This window comes from Pongo pygmaeus, chromosome 2 (assembly GCF_028885625.2).
Source record: "Pongo pygmaeus isolate AG05252 chromosome 2, NHGRI_mPonPyg2-v2.0_pri, whole genome shotgun sequence".
Classification (NCBI taxonomy): Eukaryota; Metazoa; Chordata; class Mammalia; order Primates; family Hominidae; genus Pongo; species Pongo pygmaeus.
In genome coordinates this window covers 55,366,338-55,385,914 of record NC_085930.1, presented here as the reverse complement: position 1 = coordinate 55,385,914, position 19,577 = coordinate 55,366,338, and the positions used below count along the sequence as shown (strand labels likewise).

The 19,577-nt window shown below is 39.0% G+C and overlaps 1 protein-coding gene across 1 annotated transcript in view; it reads right to left on the bottom strand.

The window, feature by feature from the left end:
* Positions 1 to 19,427, bottom strand: part of PARP15 (poly(ADP-ribose) polymerase family member 15) — a 57,825-nt gene extending 38,398 nt beyond the window's left edge. The window contains 2 exon segments of the mRNA XM_054483839.2: positions 18,947 to 19,069; positions 19,071 to 19,427. Coding sequence (XP_054339814.2) covers positions 18,947 to 19,069; positions 19,071 to 19,193 — 246 coding nt within the window. The 5' untranslated portion in view covers positions 19,194 to 19,427.
* Positions 19,428 to 19,577: the final 150 nt, after the last annotated feature.

The following is a 19,577-nucleotide window of genomic DNA, read 5'->3' as shown; positions in this document are numbered from 1 at the left end:
GATGCAAAACCATGTCACATGAGGATATGCTGAAGGGAATGAGAATCTTTAACTTGCAGGAGTAGAGTTAATGAGTGGGGTGGAATGCAAGAGCAGTTGTCTTTAGACATTTGAAGGGCTGCCTTACGAAGGAATGATTTCTACTACTCTACGTTGGTATGTACAGCTATAGTAAAACATATTTGGGCTTAACATAAAGCTACGTTTTTAAATAATTAGAACTGCCCTAAGATGGAATGGGTGGGTCAACATGGGAAACAATAACTTCCCAGGCAAGCAGAAGATAGGCCATCACTTAGTGGTCTGGTTTTACATCTAAGTGAACTCTTTTTACCTTTTTTCTCCCAAATTTTTCTTAATTGAAATCCCTAGCCTACTTTAAATACATTTTACTAGTAAAAATAGTTTTATTTCAGTACTCTTATGTCAGAGGTGATAGCAACGAAGGACAGTGAAAATGAAAGAGTGAAATACTTAAATAACATTTAATAATGGCATTTTGTGCTTATATCTGCTAAGAATTATAGCTACCCAAAACACAATTCATACCTGTTATTTCTCACCAAATTAGTAACTTGTGTTTCTCATTTGTTCTTAATTTAATAATTGTAATAGCTTTATTTACTGGGTACCTGTTATGTGTCAGATATTTTATAAATATTATCTCACTTAATTTAATCTTAACAATGAGCCTGTGAGATAGATACTTTCTGAATGAGGAAACAGGCCTGGTGCAATGGTTCATGTCTGTAATCCCAGTACTTTGGGAGGCCAAGGCAGGAGGATCATTTGAGGCCAGGAGTTCAAGACAAGCCTGGCCAACATGGCAAAACCCCATCTCTATGAAAACATTGAAAAATTAGCTGGGCTTGGTGGTGCACACCTGTAATCCCAGCTACTCTGGAGGCTGAAGTGGAAAGACTGCTAGAGCTCAGGATTTTGAGGCTGCAATTAGCTATGATTATGCCACTGCATGCCTGGGCAACACAGTGAAACCCTGTCTCAAATAAGTAAATAAATAAATGAAGAAAATGAAAGAAAGAAAGAAAGGAAAGAAAGAAAGAAAGAAGGAAGGAAGGAAGGAAGGAAGGAAGGAAGGAAAGAAGGAAGGAAGGAAGGAAGGAAAGAAAGAAAGAAACGGAGAGAGGAAAGGAAAGGAAAGAAAAGAAAAAAAAAAGAAAAGAAAAGAAAAAAGAGAAAGGCAAAGAAGAAAGGCAAGGAAAAGGAAGACAGAGAGAAGAGAGAGAGAGAATCAGAAAGTAACTTTGCCATTGTTATCCAGCTAATAAAATCTGGAAGGATTTAGATCTATACATTTGGGATTCTTTTTTTTTTTTTTTTTTTTTGAGACAGTGTCTCGCTCTGTTGCCCAGGCTGGAGTGCAGTGGCACAATATCATGGCTCACTGCAGCCTCAGCCTCCTGGGCTCAAGTGATCATCCTCTCACCTCGGCTTCCCAAATAGATGGGAGCACAGCCATGTGCCACTACCCCTGGCTAATACATTTGGGATTCTAAAGGACAGGCTGGGCGCGGTGGCTCACGCCTGTAATCCCAGCACTTTGGAGGCTGAGGCGGGCGGATCACCTGAGGTCAGGAGTTCAAGACCAGCCTGCCCAACATAGTGAAACCCTGTCTCTACTAAAAATACAAAAAATTAGCTGAGCGTGGTGGCACACGCCTGAAGTCCCAGCTACTCAGGAGGCTGAGGTGGGATAATTGCTTGAACCCAGGAGGCAGAGCTTGCAGTGAGCCAAGATCACGCCACTGCACTCCTGCACTCCAGGGTGACAAGAGCAAAACTCCATCTCAAAAAAATAAAAAATAAAATAAATAAAATAAAAATAAAGGATAGTGTTGCTCTAGTATTTCTATATAGATGGCTTAGGTGTGACAATCTGGCTAGAAGTAGAGGGTGGTGAAGGGAGCCTGTCTTGAAGCTGTACCTTCTTGGATTGTGAAAGTAAGATCACTCTCGATCCCTACTTCCTGGTCATTGAGCCTTTGCGTAGTCTCCTTCCATATCATATCAGAGTTGGCTGTGTGACCAACAAAATATGGCAGAATTGATGCTATGTCACTTCTGAGGCGGGTGTATGAAAGGCTCTGCAGCTTTCTGCGCTCTCATGGCCTCTCTTTCTCTCTCTCTTTCCCCCTTCCTCCCACAGACAACTCAATCTGGGGGAAGTCAGCTGCCATATTATGAACAGCCCTATGGGGAGGCCCTCAAAGTCAAGGAACTGAAGTGTCTGACAGGAGCCACGAGAGTGGGCTCAGAAGCAGACTCTCCAGTCGCAGTCAAGCCTACGATGATGACTGCAGCCCCAACCAAAATCTGAATAACCACGGCATGATAGATACTGAGCCAGAATCACCCAGCTAAGCTGCTCTCAAATTCCTGACCACAGAAAGTGTGTGATAATAAATGTTTGTTACCTAAAACACCCAAGTTTTGTGGTAATTGGTTATGTAGCAATAGAAAAGTAAAAATATAAATTGTATGCTTATATAGGATGGCTTGAGGAGGCAGGCTGGTAGAGACAGTGGGGATAAGGCTGAAACTCCCATCCCCTAATCCTTTTTAGCAAAGTCATTGCTGAGAGCCAAGCTCTAACCACTATACCAGCAATATGAAATTTAAAGGTCTTAACAAAAAACGTGTAAATATATATCCATGGGTTCAACAAACCATTGATTGAAAATATTTTTTAAAAAATACAAAATAACAATACAACAGTGAAAAATACATAAAAATACAGTATAACAACTATTTACATAGCATTTACACTGCATTAGGTATTATAAAGTAATCTAGAGATGACTTAAAGTATATAGAAGGATGCATGTAGGTTACATGCAAATACTAGGCCATTTTATATAAGGAACTTGAGGATCCATGGATTTTGGCATTGCTTGGGGTCCAAGAATCAATCCCCTGTGGATACTGAGGGACAACTGTGTGTATATTATAATATGCATATATATAAAATCTATATCTATAGACTAGAAAAGAAAATGCATCCATTCTTTAGCAACGAATGCACATATTGCAACAAAATTTATTTTTCCAAATTGCAACAAATACTGTTCTTTTAATATAAGGTGTGGACTGGGATATAAAATATATTTTTTAGGATGTATTGTGGAAAAAGAAAAAAAAAAAAAAGCTGGGCGCGGTGGCTCACATCTGTAATCCCAGCACTTTGGGAGGCCGAGGCGGGCAGATCACCTGCAGTTGGGAGTTCAAGATCAGCCTGACCAACATGGAGAAACCCCTTCTCTACTAAAAATACAAAATTAGCCAGGCATGGTGGCGCATGCCTCTAATTCCAGCTACTCAGGAGGTTGAGGTAAGATAATCACTTGAACCCAGGAGGCGGAGGTTGCAGTGAGCCGAGATCGCACCATTGCACTCCAGCCTGGGCAACAAGAGCGAAACTCCATCTCAAACGTCTCAAAAAAAAAAAAAAAAATGTTGGCCAGACGAGGTGGCTCACACCTGTAATCCAAGCACTTTGAGAGGCTGAGGGGGTTGGATCACTTGAGCCCAGAAGTTTGAGACCAGCCAGGGCAACATGGTGAAACCCCCTTTCTACAAGAAAAACCACAAAAATTAGCCAGGCATGGTGTTGGGCGCCTGTAGTCCCAGCTAGTTGGGAGGCTGAGGCAGGAGAATTGCTTGAGCCCAGGAGGTCGAAGCTGCAGGGAGTTATGATCGCACCACTGCAATTCAGCCTGGGTGACAAGAATGAGATCCTGTCTCAAAAACAATAAAAGTTTATGAAATGAAATGCTACTGAACGGTACTCCACTCTGCCTCCCCTATTTATTTCTTTACTTCTCTAATGGCTGGAGTGCAGATTGAGTCTCCTAGACAACCAAGCTTGTACATGTCATCTACAGAAACACTGGATATGCTTAAACATTAACCATTTACCAGAGTATAACCACGATGGAAAAAAAAAAATTTTAAGGACTCTCCAGATGTCAAAAGCAGCATTATGGATTAGGTGATGAGTATGTAAGAAAGATGAGGCCTTCACAGTCTACCAGTTTGGAAAGTTGGTAGTAATCCTAAGATTGCTATAGCAGGAATCAGATATTTTGGCTGGGTGCAATGGCTCATGCCTGTAATCCCAGCACTTTGGGAGGCCAGGGCTGGTGGATCACTTGAGCCCAGGAATTCAAGGCCAGCCTGGGCAACATAGGGAGGCCCCACTTCTAAAAAAAATAAATAAATATAAAAAATTAGCCAGGTGTGGTGGCATGTGCCTGTTGTCCCAGCTATTCAGGAGGCTGTGGCAGGAGGATTGCTTGAATCCAGGAGGTTGAGGCTGCAGTGAGTTGTGATTGTACCACTGCACTCCAGCCTGGGTGACAGGGTGAGACCCTGTCTCAAAAAAAAAAAGAAAAAAAAGAAAAAAAAAGTTCAGATATTTTACTCATCAACTCCAGGATGGAGTTAAGTCTATTAGCTGTTTTTTGTTTGTTTGTTTGTTTTCGAGATAGGGTCTTCTTCTGTCACCTAGGCTGAAATGCAATGGTGCAATCATAACTCACTGTAACCTCAAACTCTTGGGCTCAAGTGATCCTCCCACCTTAGCCTCCCAAGTAGCTGGGACTACAGGTGTGTGCTACCATACCTGGCTAATTTTTTAATTTTTTGTAGAAATGGGGTCTCCCTGTGTTACCCAGGTTGGTCTCTAACTCCTGGACTCAAGTGATCCTCCCACCTCGACCTCTCAAAGTGCTGGGATTACAGGCGTGAGCCACCATGCCTGGCCTCTTTTAGCTTTTTAAACCACTTGCTATGGTCTGAATGTTTGTGTCCCTCCAAAACTGATGTTGAAACCTAATTTCCATTGTGGTATTATTAAGAGATGGGGCCTTTAAGAGGTGATTAGGTCATAAGTGTGGAGCCCTCATGAATGAGATTAGTGCCATTATTTTAAAAAGGCTTTTGGAAGCCTTCTACCTCTCTGCTATGTGAGGACACAGCAAGAATGTGCCATCTTTGGAAGAGAAAATAAGCCCGCATCAGACACCAAATCTGCTAGTGTTTTGATCTTGGACTTTCCAATCGCCAGAACTATGAGCAATACATTTATGTTGCTTATATATTACCCGGTCTAAGGTATTTTGTTGTAGTAGCCTGAACAGACTAAGACACCACTATTGAAAGTTAAGCTCCTTTTCTTCGTAGATAGCCTCTCAACTTTTGGCTCTCCTACCTGACTGGTTTTCATTGAAGCTATGTGAGGAAGATCCTAATATCTGCTTCTATACTCTGACTTTTCCCCCAGTGTTCTCTTTCCACCTATAGTTTCAGGGATACTTTTTGGCTTCACCACTTCTTCCTCATGATCACAGTTGGGAAGGGACATGTAGGTGAGGTACAGCCATTAAAAAATGATGTTTATTTAGTCATATTATCCAAAGTATAATTATAGCTATTTTGTACATGGTAAACCCTTCAAGAAAATGTTACTGTCTTTAAAATGGTTCATTCCATTTTCTAAATGCTTTATGTTTTATTTGACAAGTGATCAGATTCTGAATATATCTTGAAGGTGAACAGGATTTCCCAAAGGAAAATAGAGGATATGAGAGAAACAGAAGAGTCAAGATGACTCCTGGGCTTTGGTCTGAGCAACTAGGAGGATAGAGTTGCTATCCGCTGACATGGGAAAGGCCATGGGTAATGCAAGTTGATGAGGTGGGGTGGAGACGGTAAGGAGTTTTGTTTAGGACATGTTATGTTTATGCTTTTTTTTTTTTTTTTTTTTTGAGAGGCTGGAGTACAGTGGCGAGATCTCAGCTCACTGCAACCTCTGACTCCTTGGTTCAAGGGATTATCCTGCTTCAGCCTCCCTAGTAGCTGGGATTACAGGCACATGCCACTACGCCCAGCTAATTTTTGTATTTCTAGTAGAGACGGGGTTTCACCATGTTGGCTAGGATGGTCTTGATCTCCTGACCTTGTGATCCACCTGCCTCGGCCTCCCAAAGTGCTGGGATTACAGGAGTGAGCCACCGCACCCAGCCATGTTTATGCATATTCTTTTAGACAACCAGGTATGGAAGTCTTCTGGGCAGTGAGCATAGACATTGGAGTTTAGGAGAGAGTCTTGACTGGAGATAAAAACTGAGTCATAGGTACACAGTATTTAATGCCATTAGATCCTAGAGAGTGTAGAGAAAGAGGAAAAAAAGAACCAAGGACTAAGTCCCACATTAAGAACTGGAGGAAAGAAGAGGAATGAGAAAAGAAGAATAAAAATGAACAGCCAAGCCAGCGTGGTGGCTCATGCCTGTAATCCCAACACTTCGGGAGGCCAAGGCAGGCAGATTGCTTGAGCTCAGGAGTTTGGGACCATCCTGGGCACTGTGGCGAAACCCTGTCTCTACAAAAAAAATACAAAAATTAGCTGGGTGTGGTGGTGCATGCCTGTAGTCCCAACTACTAGGGAGGCTGAAAAGGGAGGGAGAAGTGGCAGTGGGCCAAGATTGTGCTACTGCCCTCTAGCCTGGGCAGCAGAGCAAGACTAAAGCCTCAAAACAAACCAACAAAAAGCAGCCACTGAGGTAGGACAAAACTGAAAAGTATGGTGTACTAGCAGCGAGTGACAAACCTGTATTTAGGAGGAAGGAGCCATCAATTGTATGAAATGCTACTAAGAGATTGAGTAAAAGGAGGACTGAAAAGTGGCTATTGAGTCCAGCAAAGTGGAGATCATTTGTGACTTTGGCAAGAACAGCTTTGGTGGAACACTGGAGGTAAAAGCCTGTCTGGAATGGATTTCAGAAAGAATGCGGGGAGAGGAAATGGGGATGAGGCAGACAAATTTCGATCAAGAAACTTTGCTGCAAAGGGAAGCAAAGAAATGAAGTAGTAGCTACATGGAAATTGGGGTCAAGGGAAGCTTTTGTTTTGTTACTGCGAAAAAAAAAAATTCCTTTAGCTAGATTCCCACAGAACCTGTTCAAAGCTTGAGTTAATTCACAGCATATTCCAGTAAGAATGTGGTGGCTTTGATGGGTTTCCTTATCACCTGTGTAGTCTCTAATCTGACTTCATCCGTGCATTAAAAGCTTAATAACCACTTTGAACATCAAGAAGGAAGAGAAATTAATCCTTTGTAGTCAGAAAACTCAACCAGGGCTGAACTCTCCTCTGGGAAATACTGAACATTGGTTACTCTTTCTCTTCCATTTTTGGGATTTTTGAAGAAAATTGTTATGTAATTACTTTCAACATCAAGTGGCATATTTTCAATCTTAATGGTGGTTGTCTGTTCCAAAGGTTCCGGGGAAATCTGAAGTTGCTGAACTCTATGGTGTCCATCACAAACATTAATAAATGTGTTGACATCTAGAAGTAAAAATCAGCTTATTGGTATTGTAATTTCACTTCATATTAGAAGAAAAAAGATTTTTAAAAGTAATTTGATTTAGAGGTGATTACCACAGATTAAAATTAGATGCTAATTTCTATGTAAAGTTAGATTTCACAACGTCAATTTCAACCTCCCCTACCCTACATCAATTTCAACTTACCCTACATTGCCTACCCTGAATACACAGCAATCTTCAACAATGACCTCCAATTTGAGATCATTTGGGGAACAGGATCAACAGTTACCTCTCCAAGTGTAATCAAGGATGTGGAGCTACTTTGTAATACGATAACAGTAATAATTGTTACACAATATTGTTTTCTAAATCTGATTTATCTTTGTCTCCCATACAAACTTACCCATACCTTGATATCTATTTGGACATGTCACGATGATACAGTCTTAAATATCTGATTCTTTGTTGTTGTTGTTGTTGTTTTTCTGTTGCCTAGCTGGAATGCAGTGTTCCATCATAGCTCATTGTAACCTTAAACTCCTTGGCTCAAGTGATCCCTGACAACAGCCATGTCTTATAGCTTCACTATTAAAACTCACTGGCAATTTGAGGAGATGTACATAGCGGTTAAGAAAATACACTCAGAAGTCAGGATGTCTAAACGGAATTCTGAAACAGGTACTAGCTGTGTGACTGTGAACATGTCATTCAATCCTCTCTAACCCCCAATTTCATTCTTAATAATAGTACCTATCTCATATTGCTATATGTTTTAAGATAGGGTAAGTAAAAATCTTAGCACAGTGCCTGGCATAGAGCAAGTGCTTAATAAATGTCAGCTCTTAGTAGTAGCAGAAGTAATTATGCATATTTCCCTCACAATTCTCTCTTACTGAGAGTTAGAAAGAGCACAACTTTTTTTTTTTTCTTACAGGATTCTACCTTTTCAAAACAAACCATAAAATTTCTATAAATGTAAATATATACTTATGACTTTATGGTAAAATTGATTTCCCAGTTTGGGGTAGGTGGGGCTGGGAAAGGCTGAGGGAGTGAACACAGAAGAAAAAGTAAAAGACTAGAGAAAACAAATGTGTTTATAATAAAAATGTATGTATGTATAATGTTCTATACATTAGTATAGTTTTATCTATATATTTGCATATATGTATCAAAAGATGTATAAATGCATGGTTACTGAAATATTAACAGTTATTTACTAGGGATAATAGGATTACTTTTGCATTTTTCCATACACATTTTTGTACTAATTTCTTTTTTTACAGTGAATCCATGTTATCTTAATAACATAGAAAAAAAATCTCTAAAAATGTAAGTTGGCCGGGCACGGTGGCTCACGCCTGTAATCCCAGCACTTCAGGAGGCTGAGGTGGGCGGATCACGAGGTCAGAAGATCGAGACCATCCTGGCTAACATGGTGAAACCCTGTCTCTACTGAAAATGCAAAAAAAATTAGCCAGGCATGGTGACGGGCACCTGTAGTCCCAGCTACTCGGGAGGCTGAGGCAGGAGAATGGCGTGAACCCGAGAGGCGGAGCTTTCAGTGAGCTGAGATCGCGCCACTGCACCCCAGCGACAGAGTGAGACTCTGTCTCAAAAAAAAAAAAAAAGTTATGCTTTACAAATAATACAATGTATTGTGAAAATAAAAAATAATAACATGAATGAGGAAGTGAAAAGACAACTCAAAGAATGGGAGAAAATATTTTCAAATCATATAGCCAATAAGACTTGTACCTAGAATATATAAAGATCTCTTACAAGTCAACAATTTCAAAAAATCCAATTTAAAAACCAACAAAGGATTTGAATAGACATTTCTTAAAGGAAGATATACAAATGGCCAATAAGGACACTAAAAAGATGCACAACATCGTTAGCCATTAAGAAAGTGGAAATCAAAACCACAATGAGATGCCACTTCACCCCACTAGGATGACTAAAATGAAAAAGACACATTGCTGGTGGGAATATAAAATAAGGCAACCATTTAGGAAAATAGTGTATCAGTTCCTTAAAAAGGTAGTTACCACATGACTCAGCAATTTCACTTCAAGGTATATACCCAAGAGGCATGAAAACATACGTCCACACAGTAACCTCTACAAAAATACTATGGACTGAATGTTTGTGTCCCTCTCTAAATTCTTAAGTTGAAGTCCTAATTCCCAATGTGATTGTATTTGGAGCTGGGGCTCTTGGGAGACACATAAATATTTATAGCAGCTTTACTCATAATTGCCAAAGCTTGGAAGCAACCAACATGTCCTGCAGTAGGTGAATGGATACATAATCTACAGTACATTCAGACAAGGGACTATTATTTAGTGCTAAAAAGAAATGAGTTATCAAGACACACACACACACAAAACCATAGAGGAAACTTAAGGCATATTACTAAGTGAAAAAAGTCAATCTGAAAAGGCAAAATACAGTATGATAGTATGATTTCAACTATATGACATTCTGGAAAAGGCAAAATTATGGAGACAGTAGAAAGATCAGCTGTTGCCAAGAGGGAGGATGAATAGCAGAGCACAGAGAGTTTTTAGGGCAGTGAAATTATTCTGTATGATACTATAATGGTATATACATATTATTAAACATTGTCAAAATCCATAGAATGTACAACACCAAGAGTGAACCCAAATATAAACTAGGGGCTTTGGGTGATAATGATGTGTCAATGTAGGTTTATAAGTTGTGACAAATGTACCACTCTGGCGCTGGATGTTGATAGTGGGGGGAATTATGTTGGGGTGGGGTGTGAGGGGTATATACGAACTCTGTACTTTCTGCTAAATTGTGCTGGGAACCTAAAACTACTCTAAAAATTAAAGACTATTTTTTTAAAATGCATCCTTAAATACCAATTATAAAACTAAATAGTTCTAAGTTAAGAATGGATAATATAAGAATCACAATAGCAATTCTAGAAATAAGCCTCAATCTCTCAAAAAGTTTAACATATGGGTTGGGCATGTTGGCTCATGCCTGTAATCCCAGTACTTTGGGAGGCTGAGGTGGGAGGATCACTTCAGGCCAGGAGTTTGAGACCAGCCTAGGCAACACAGCAAGTCTTAATCTATACAAAAACTTTTCAAAAAATTAGCTGGGCATGGTGATGTGTTCCTGTAGTTCTAGCTACTTAGGACGGTGAGGTGGGAGGATTTCTTGAGCACAGGAGTTCCAGGTTAGAGTGAGCCATGATTAGGCCACTGCACTCCAACAGAGGTGATAGGAAAAAAAAATACGTTTAACGCATGAAGTATTAAGAATAGGAGAGTGGAGAGATGAATCATCACTTAATAAATATTGTTGGGAAAGTTGGGTTTTATTATTAAGAAAATTAAATATCAATTCATACCTCACAATCAACACCTAATCACAGTAAAACTAACACTGATGGGTTACAATTTTTAACTTTTAACACCCCAAAAGTAGTAGAATAAAAGTTCTATATTTATTTAATTAACTGTACTAAGGTGAAAATGTGTCAACTACTAAAGCAAATAGAAGATCTACCAATGGAAATTGATATGGATTCGCATAAAATACTAAAACATTAATTTTAAAAAAAGTTATTTGCAAAACAGCAGTTACTCAAGAAATGTAGGTTGATAAATTGACACAATGGAACACAAGGCTGTATCCTCAACCAGGGTGTTAAACTGTCTAAAGTTCCAGAAATGGAATAGGGGATGGCAGTTTATGGAGTCCATGTGATAAATCAAAATAGTCTTCTATCAGATGATTGACGAGAGGGTGAGTTCAGTATGCAAAAATGTAAATGCATCAGACCAATCTGGTTCAGCTTTTATGTAACAAAGTTGTAAGTTGTTTTTCAGTTGCCATAGACCCCCAGGTTGAAGGTCATGTAGCTGAACACCCAAGTGTGCAACCACGGGCAGAACCTAAGTGCTCAGGAGCAAGGAATGGGGACTGTATTAAGTAGTGGACACTACATGGCAGGATCCAGGATCCAATCAGATAAAGCCCTGATGTCACTCCATAACATGATCCAGTCAGATCATGTCTCTTAGCACTACCTCTTTGCAAGATCCAATCAGATCATACCCCATTATTCCATGGCTATAAAATCTGACCCAGTCTCCAGATTGGAGAGACATATTTAAACAAGGTCTCCCTCTGTCACCCAGGCCAGAGTGCAGAAGTACAAACACTACTCTCTGCAGCTTTGACCTCCTGGGCTCAAGCGATCCTCCCACCTCAGCCTCCTGAGTAGCTGGGTAGATTTAAGCACTTCCTCCTGTCTTTGTGTCAGCTGACTCAAAATAAATCTTTCTCACTGCAAAAACCTGGTATTTTAGTATTTGGCTTTCCATTGCACAAGCAAATAGACCCAGTTTAGTTTGGTGACAACAGGGCACTTCAGAGATATCAATGTTTAAAGCACTAGAATATGAGTTACATAAAAGGCAAATCAAGAATGGGTCAATTTTCGAAAATCTATTACTATAATTCACTATATTAATAGGTTTAAGGAAAAAAACCAACATGATTATTTCCAAAAATACTGAAAAAGCTTAGACCAAATTTAACACCGATTCCTAACAAAATCTCTTGAAAAATGGTAATGGGCCTGGCGTGGTAGCTCATGCCTATAATCCCAGCACTTTGGGAGGCCAGGGCAGGTGGATCACCTGAGGTCAGACCAGCCTGACCAACATGGTGAAACGCCGTCTCCACTAAAAATGCAAAAATTAGCCAGGCATGGTCACACATGCCTGTAATCCCAGATACTCGGGAGGCTGAAGCAGGAGAATCGCCTGAACCCGGGATGTGGAGGTTGTAGTGAGCCAAGATCGTGCCATTGTACTTCAGCTTGGGCAACAAGAGTGAAACTCCATCTCGAAAAAAAAAAAAAAAAAAGAAATGGATGAATATTTCCTTAACATAATAAAAACAGATGAACTTCAATCCTAAAGGAGCATCTTACTTAGGAAAACTTTATAGGTATTTTTTCATTAACGTCAGGAACAAGGTAAGTATGGTAACTATGATTTAACATTGTTCTGTAAGAACTAACTAATGCAATTATATTCATCAAAAAATAAGATCATAGAATAGAAAAAGATGAAACAAAACTGTCTTCACTTGAAGGTGACATGATTTATACCTGGAAGACCCTAAATTAAATGGAAAAAAATAATAATAATTTAAAAAACTCAGCTGGCAGCAATATATAAAATGAGCATGCAAACATCAAAAGCTTTAGGACTTCTACTTAGGCAAATATGAGTAACAGACTTCCTATCCCACTTTAAACAATTAGAAATTTGGTTAAAAGATATCTCAAATATTTTTTTGAGATATTTGATAACAGGCAATATGGGACAGTGATTCCTTGGGAGAAGAAACAAATAAGGTGAACGCTACAATTGCTCCTTTTAGGCTTACCACATGGAGAGCGGTGCAAGCCTCAAAGCAGGAAAAAGAAACCCAGGAGAAGCCTGGAAGCCTCACTGAGTTGAGGAGACAGACAGACTTGGGACTTACCGGAGGCGAAAGTGACTAGAAATTACAAGTCAGAGTACTGGAGAGGAGAGAGTTGCGCAAAGAGCTCCAGAAGTCTACAGAGGATCCCCCTTGAGTCTCGAATGACAAAAGGGCTAGGAATAGTGCCTGTTCTCAATAGCCACAGTAGAAAAATCTCATAATTCTTATGGTATAGGGTAAAGCATTCAGACGGGTTTTGCCTCCATGGTGGGAAAACTAACTATAGATTAAAGATCACTCTGCTCCTGCCTAACAAAGCTTAAAAGCAAGCCTCAAAAGGGTGAAACAGTTCTCAAGTAACTTAACTGTAACACAGATACAATCTCAAGAATATTTGTTAAAGTGCAAAAATATTCAAGACTCAACAAGGTAAAATTCATATAATATCTGGCATCCAATCAAAAATTACTAGGCATGGAAAAAGTAGCAATATATAATGCATACTGAAGATAAAAATAAATCAATTGAAATTAATTTAAAAATGATACAGACTGTGCGTGGTGGCTCACACCTGTAACCCCAGCACTTTGGGAGGCCGAGGTGGGTGGATCACCTGAGGTCAGGAGTTTGAGACCAGCCTGACCAACATAGTGAAACCCTATCCCTACTAAAAATACACACACAAAAAAAACCTAGCCAGTCATGGTGGCAGGCACCTGTAATCCCAGCATTTAGGAGGCTGAAGAAGGAGAATTGCTTGAACCCGGGACACAGAGGTTGCAGCGAGCCAAGACCACACCATTGCACTCCAGCTTGGGCAACAAGAGCAATACTCCATCTCACAAAAAAAAAAAAAAAAAAAAAAAGATACAGATGATAGAATTAGTAAACAAAGATATTAAAACAATTATTATAATGATATTTCATACTTCCAAGAAGGTAGAGGAAAACACGGGCATACTTAGCAGACACTTACTATAAAGGAGAACCAAATCAAACTCCTAGAGAGAAAAAATACAATGCCTGAGGTAAAAAAAACAAAAAAACAAAAAAACACTGTAAACATTGTATGGGATTAACAGCATAATTATAACAGCAGAAAGAAAAGACAAGTGAAATTTAAGTCACAGCAATGGAAACTATGCAAAATGAAAGACACAGAAAATAATGAATAAAGTATTAGCAAGCTATGGCAAAACTTTAAGAGGACTAATATGAAAGAGAGAGAGGAAGATACAGAAGAAAATATTTGAAGAAATTATAGCCAAAAAAAATTCAAATTTGATGAAAACTATAAACCAAGAAGCACAATAAACATGAAGAAAAACTACACCTAGACACATCTACTTGATTAAAACCAGTGATAAGGAGAAAATCTGAAAAGCAATCAAAGAAAAAAGAATTACACACAGAAGGGTAAAGATAAGAATGACAGTAGACTTCCAGTTAGAAATAATGCAAGCCAGAAAACAGTAGAGCAATATCTTTAACTGTCAACTTAGAAAATGTCATTCATGCTGGGTGCAGTGGCTCTTACATTTAATCTCAACACTTTGGGAGGCTGAGGTGAGAGAATTGATCGAGTCTGGGGATTCAAGACCAGCCTGGGCAATATAGTGAGACCCCATTTCTACAAAAAATGTTTAAAAACCAGCTGAATGCCAAGATGGTGCATGCTTGTAGTCCCAGCTACTCAGGAGGCTGAGGTGAGAGGATCACTTGAGCCCAGGAAGTCAAGGCTGCAGTGAGCAGTGTTTGCACCACTGCATTCCAGCCTGGATGACAGAGGGAGACCTTGTTTCAAAAAAAAAGGAAATATCATTCACAATAAATGTGAAATAAAAACCTTTCAGACATGCAAAAGCTGAAAGAACTCATCACCAGTAGACCAGTGCTATAAGAAATGTTAAAAGAAGGTTTTCAGAGAGAACAAAAATAATGCTAGATGAAAATGGTAAAATGTGAGTAAATATAAAAGACTGGTTCTCTTATTTTTTAAATCACTTTTAATCTCCAAATAACCAAAACTATCTTAAGAAAGAACAACTAAGCTGGTGGTCTTTCACTTCCTGATTTCAAAACATATTACAAAGCTACAGTAATCAAAACAGTACAGTACTGGCATAAAGAAGACATATAGAACAATGGACCAAAAAAGAAAAGCTTCATGGCATTGAATTTGGCAATGATTTCTTGGATATGACACCAAAAACACAGGCAATAAAAGTAAGAATAAACAAGTGGACTACGTGAAGCAAAAAACTACAAGCAAAGGAAACAATCAACAGAATAAAAAGGTGACCTACAGAACAGGAGAAAATATTTGCAAATCATATATTTGTGAAGAGGTTAATATTCAGAACATAGAAAGAACCCCTACAACTCAACTTCAACAAAAACCTGATTTAAAAATGGGCGAAGGACTTGAATAGACATTTCTCCAAAGAAGATATACAAATGGATGACAAGAATATAAAAAGATGTTCAACAATGCTAATCATTAGGGAAATAAAAATCAAAAGCACGGTGGAATATCACCTCACACCCATTAGGATGGATGCTGTGAAAGAAAAGGAAAGGAAAGGAAGATGGGAAGGAAGGAAGAAAGAAAATAAAAGCAAGTATTGTCAAGGATGTGAAGAAATTGGAATCCTTGTGTACTGCTGGTGGGAATGCAAAAATGATTTGGTTGCTATGGAAAACAGCATGGCAGTCCTAAAAAAAAATTAAAAATAGGATTACCATATGATCCAGCAATCCCAGTTCTGGATATAAATACAAAAGAATTCAAAACAGGATCTTGAAGAGATACAGTAATCTGTCACTTAATGATGGGGATACAGTCTGATAAATGTGTTATTAGGGAATTCTGTCATTGTGTGAACATCATAGAGTGTACTTACACAAACCTAGATGGTATAGCCTACTATACACCTAGGCTATATGGTATATAGTCTATTGCTCCTAGGCTACAAATCTATACAGCATGTTACCATACTGAATACTACAGGCAATAGTAACACAATGGTATTTGTGTATTAAACATACCTAAATATAGAAAAGGTACAGTAAAAACACAGTACTATAATCTTCCAGGACCAGCATTGTTTACATGGTCGGTCACTGTCTGAACTTCATTATGCAGAGCATGGCTGTATTTGTACACCCAAGTTCATTATTATTAGTTACGATAGCCAAAATGTGGCAGCAACCCAAATCCATCAGTTGATGAATGTATAAACAAAATATGTTTATATATACATAATAAAATATTATTCAGCCTTATAAAGGAAGGAAATTCTGACACATGGTATCACATGGATGAACCCTGAAGACATTATGCTAAGTGAAATGTCAGTCCCAAAAAGACAAACACACACCGTTTCAGTTTTGCAAGATGAAAAAGTTCTGAAGATTGCCTATGCAACAATGTAAACACACTTAACACTACTGAACTGTATACTTAAAAATGATTAAGATGGTAAATCTGATGTTATATGTATTTTATCATTATTTTTAAAAATAAAAGAAAAAGAAACTTGGTAGATTTCAGTGCAAATATTATCAAGGGTAAAAATGTCATTTCATAATGACAAATGAATCAATTCATCAAGAAGAAATAATCCTAAATATTTTATTCCTAATAACAGAGCTTCAAAATATACGAAGCAAAATTGATAGACCTCCGAGGAGAAAATAAATAAACAAATCCACAATTATAGTTGGAGATTTCATCATCCTCTCTAAATAACTGATAGAACAAGTAGACATAAAATCAGTAAGGACATGAGGATTTGAACAACAACCAACTCCACCTAATTGACATTTATAGAACACTCTATCCAATGAGAGAATGTACTTTGTTTTCAAGTGTGCTTGGGAATTTACCAAGATAGATCATATTCTGTCCATAAGACAAATGTCTGTCTCTCTCTCTCTCTCTCTCTGTGTGTGTGTGTGTGTGTGTGTGTGTATAGTTGTTGTTGTTGAGACAGTCTTGCTCTGTCACTCAGACTGGTGTGCAGTGGTGCAATCTCAGCTCACTGCAACCTCTGCCTTGCAGGTTCAAGCAATTCTCCTGCCTCAGCCTCTTGAGTAGCTGGGACTACAGGCGTGTGCCACCACGCCTGGCTAATTTTTGTATTTTTAGTAGAGACGAGGTTTCACCATGTTCGCCAGGCTGATCTTGAACTCCTGACCTCAAGTGATCCACCTACCTTGGCATCCCAAAGTGCTGGGATTACAGGCGTGAGCCACCGCGACCGGCCCTCAATGCATAGATTTTAAAGAATTCAAATAATGAAAAATACGTTTTCTGACCACAATGGAATTTAACTATTAATAGAAAGCAGTAGCAAATTGGTGATACCTAAGGTTCCACAGGCTGTCTGCTGGATGATTTCATTTACATGACATTCTGGAACTACAGGGACCAAAATATGACCCTAGTGGTTGCCAGGAGCTCATCTTGAATGAAGAGGTTGAATACAAAGAAACTGGTAGAAAACTCTTTTATATCTTCATTATACTGGTAACCATTTGTCAAAACTCACAGAAGTATACACTAAAAAGTATGAATTTTCTAAATATAGAAAAGCTGTCTGTAAATTACACCTTAATTTTTAAAATGAAAGAAAACATCGAAGCATACACACACGTAAATAGACAATATAGTGAATGAGAAAACCTCATATATAATATTGAGAAAAAAGAAAAATTGAAGAAATGTTTTATGTGAAGACAACTATAAACCGTCTTTAAAGACACAAAAGTAGACTTAAACAATGAAAAGGCATCCTTTGTTTCGCTTCCTTTTCTATGTGCTTCAAAACATTCTTTCATAATGCAGATTTCATTGGTTTTGTCGAGGATCAGTACACAGATATTTCAATTTGTACACAATTCTTAACATACACACAAAAAAAAGTTTAAAAAGTCATGTATTGTAATTCTTTTTAAAAGTTATTCCAGTGACTTTCCAGCTTAAAATTTGGAGGCAAATTTTCCTTAAGAGGATATGAAATACCAGTATCTACAATTGTTGATAAGCTGTTACATATGTCCCACCAATTCACAATTTAATATCACATACATTACACACTCAAATTTTCAATCTTTCACAGCACATTAGGTTAGACCATGTCAACACCACCTAAAGATATCAGCTCTCTGTAATTTATTAATTTAATGCAATCTCAATAAAAATTCCAAAGAGCTTTTCTTCTCTTTTTTTTTAAACTGATCACACATCAGAAAAGTTCATGAGGAAAAATAAACAACAAGAATAGCTAGGAAAATAGTGACAAGGAAGCATTCTCTAGGAAGACTAGCCCTGACATTAAAACATACAGCAAAGCCTCTCTAAAGCAGATGAATAAACGGGTCAATGGACGAAAATAGAAGGTCCAGAAATACCCAAACTACATATGAAAGTCTAGTACATGATAAAGCTGGTATCTCAAGTTACTGGGATAGTGATAACCTTTATAATAAATGGTGTTGGGACACTTGATACCCATTTGAAAAAAAATAATTAGATTCACTCCTCAAACCACACACAATAACACACTCCAAATGTATTATAGATCTAAATGTAAAAAATGCATCAGTTCAAGTACTAGAAGCAAGCATGAGTGAATTCTTCTATAACTTGGGTGTAGGGAAGAGTATGACTAAAAGTCATATATTAAAATATGACTAAAAGTCCAGACGTCATAAAATAAAAGACTGGTAAGTCTTGCCACACAAAATTTAAAATATTTGCATGGCAAAGAAAAACAAAAGCCCCCATAAGCAAACTCAAAAAACAAAAAATAAATTGGGAAGACATATTCATAACACATATCACAAATAAAGGACTCATATCCTTTCAAACTTTATAAAGAACTTTTAAATTTTAAGGGGGGGAAAAAAAAAGACCAGAAATGCTAAGGAAAAAGAAGCAGCACGCTCCCCCCTCTTCCGGAACAGGGAAGTCAGTGTAGTCGGCGCCCCCTGGAAGAGAGGGTTCTGCGTGGCGTGGGGTCTCTGCGCCCGCTCGGGCTGCTGGGTCTTGAGGGCCCCGGGCTCAGCCCTGCTGTCCCCTTCCCGCACCCGTCCCCCGCGCTCCTCACCATACTCCCGGAGGAAGAGCGCCGGGAGGCCTTACGCGCCCTACGGTTCCCGGCCGGCCGCACGCTCCCCGCCTCCCGATCTCGTCGGGCTCTGGAAGTAACACCTGCAACTCCGTGCGTTAAGTTCTTTGGGGGTCGGAGCCCCTGGACTCACAGCAGCGGCGGGAGGAGGGCCTGGCGCAGCCATCCTCAGCTCGCCGGGATTGCAGGTGCGCCCCACCCAACAGGGTTGTGCCTCGAACTTCATTTCTCTGAAAACCGCTTTCTTTTCTCTGAAAACCGCTTCCGTCAAAGACTGAGGCCTCGAGTTTGCAAACAGCTGCCTCAGGATTGTGTCGCCCTTTGGGACAGACGTTGCTGCCAGACAAACCCTGGGTCAAAACCCTGAGGTCTGCAATTTTATTAGTTGTGTAGCCTCAGTCAATAGCATCTGTACAGTGGGCACAGCCATAACTATTTCATGTTATTATCATGAAGATTAAATGAGATAAAGTCTGTAGAATGCCTGGCACATTAAAACACAAGAATCAGTATTCCTCTCCTTTTCTGTTGGGCATCCCACTCCTTTCCCCCCAGTTCTCCCTACACACCCATATTTAGAAAAATACACTGGGTTATTTCCTGTGCTCCC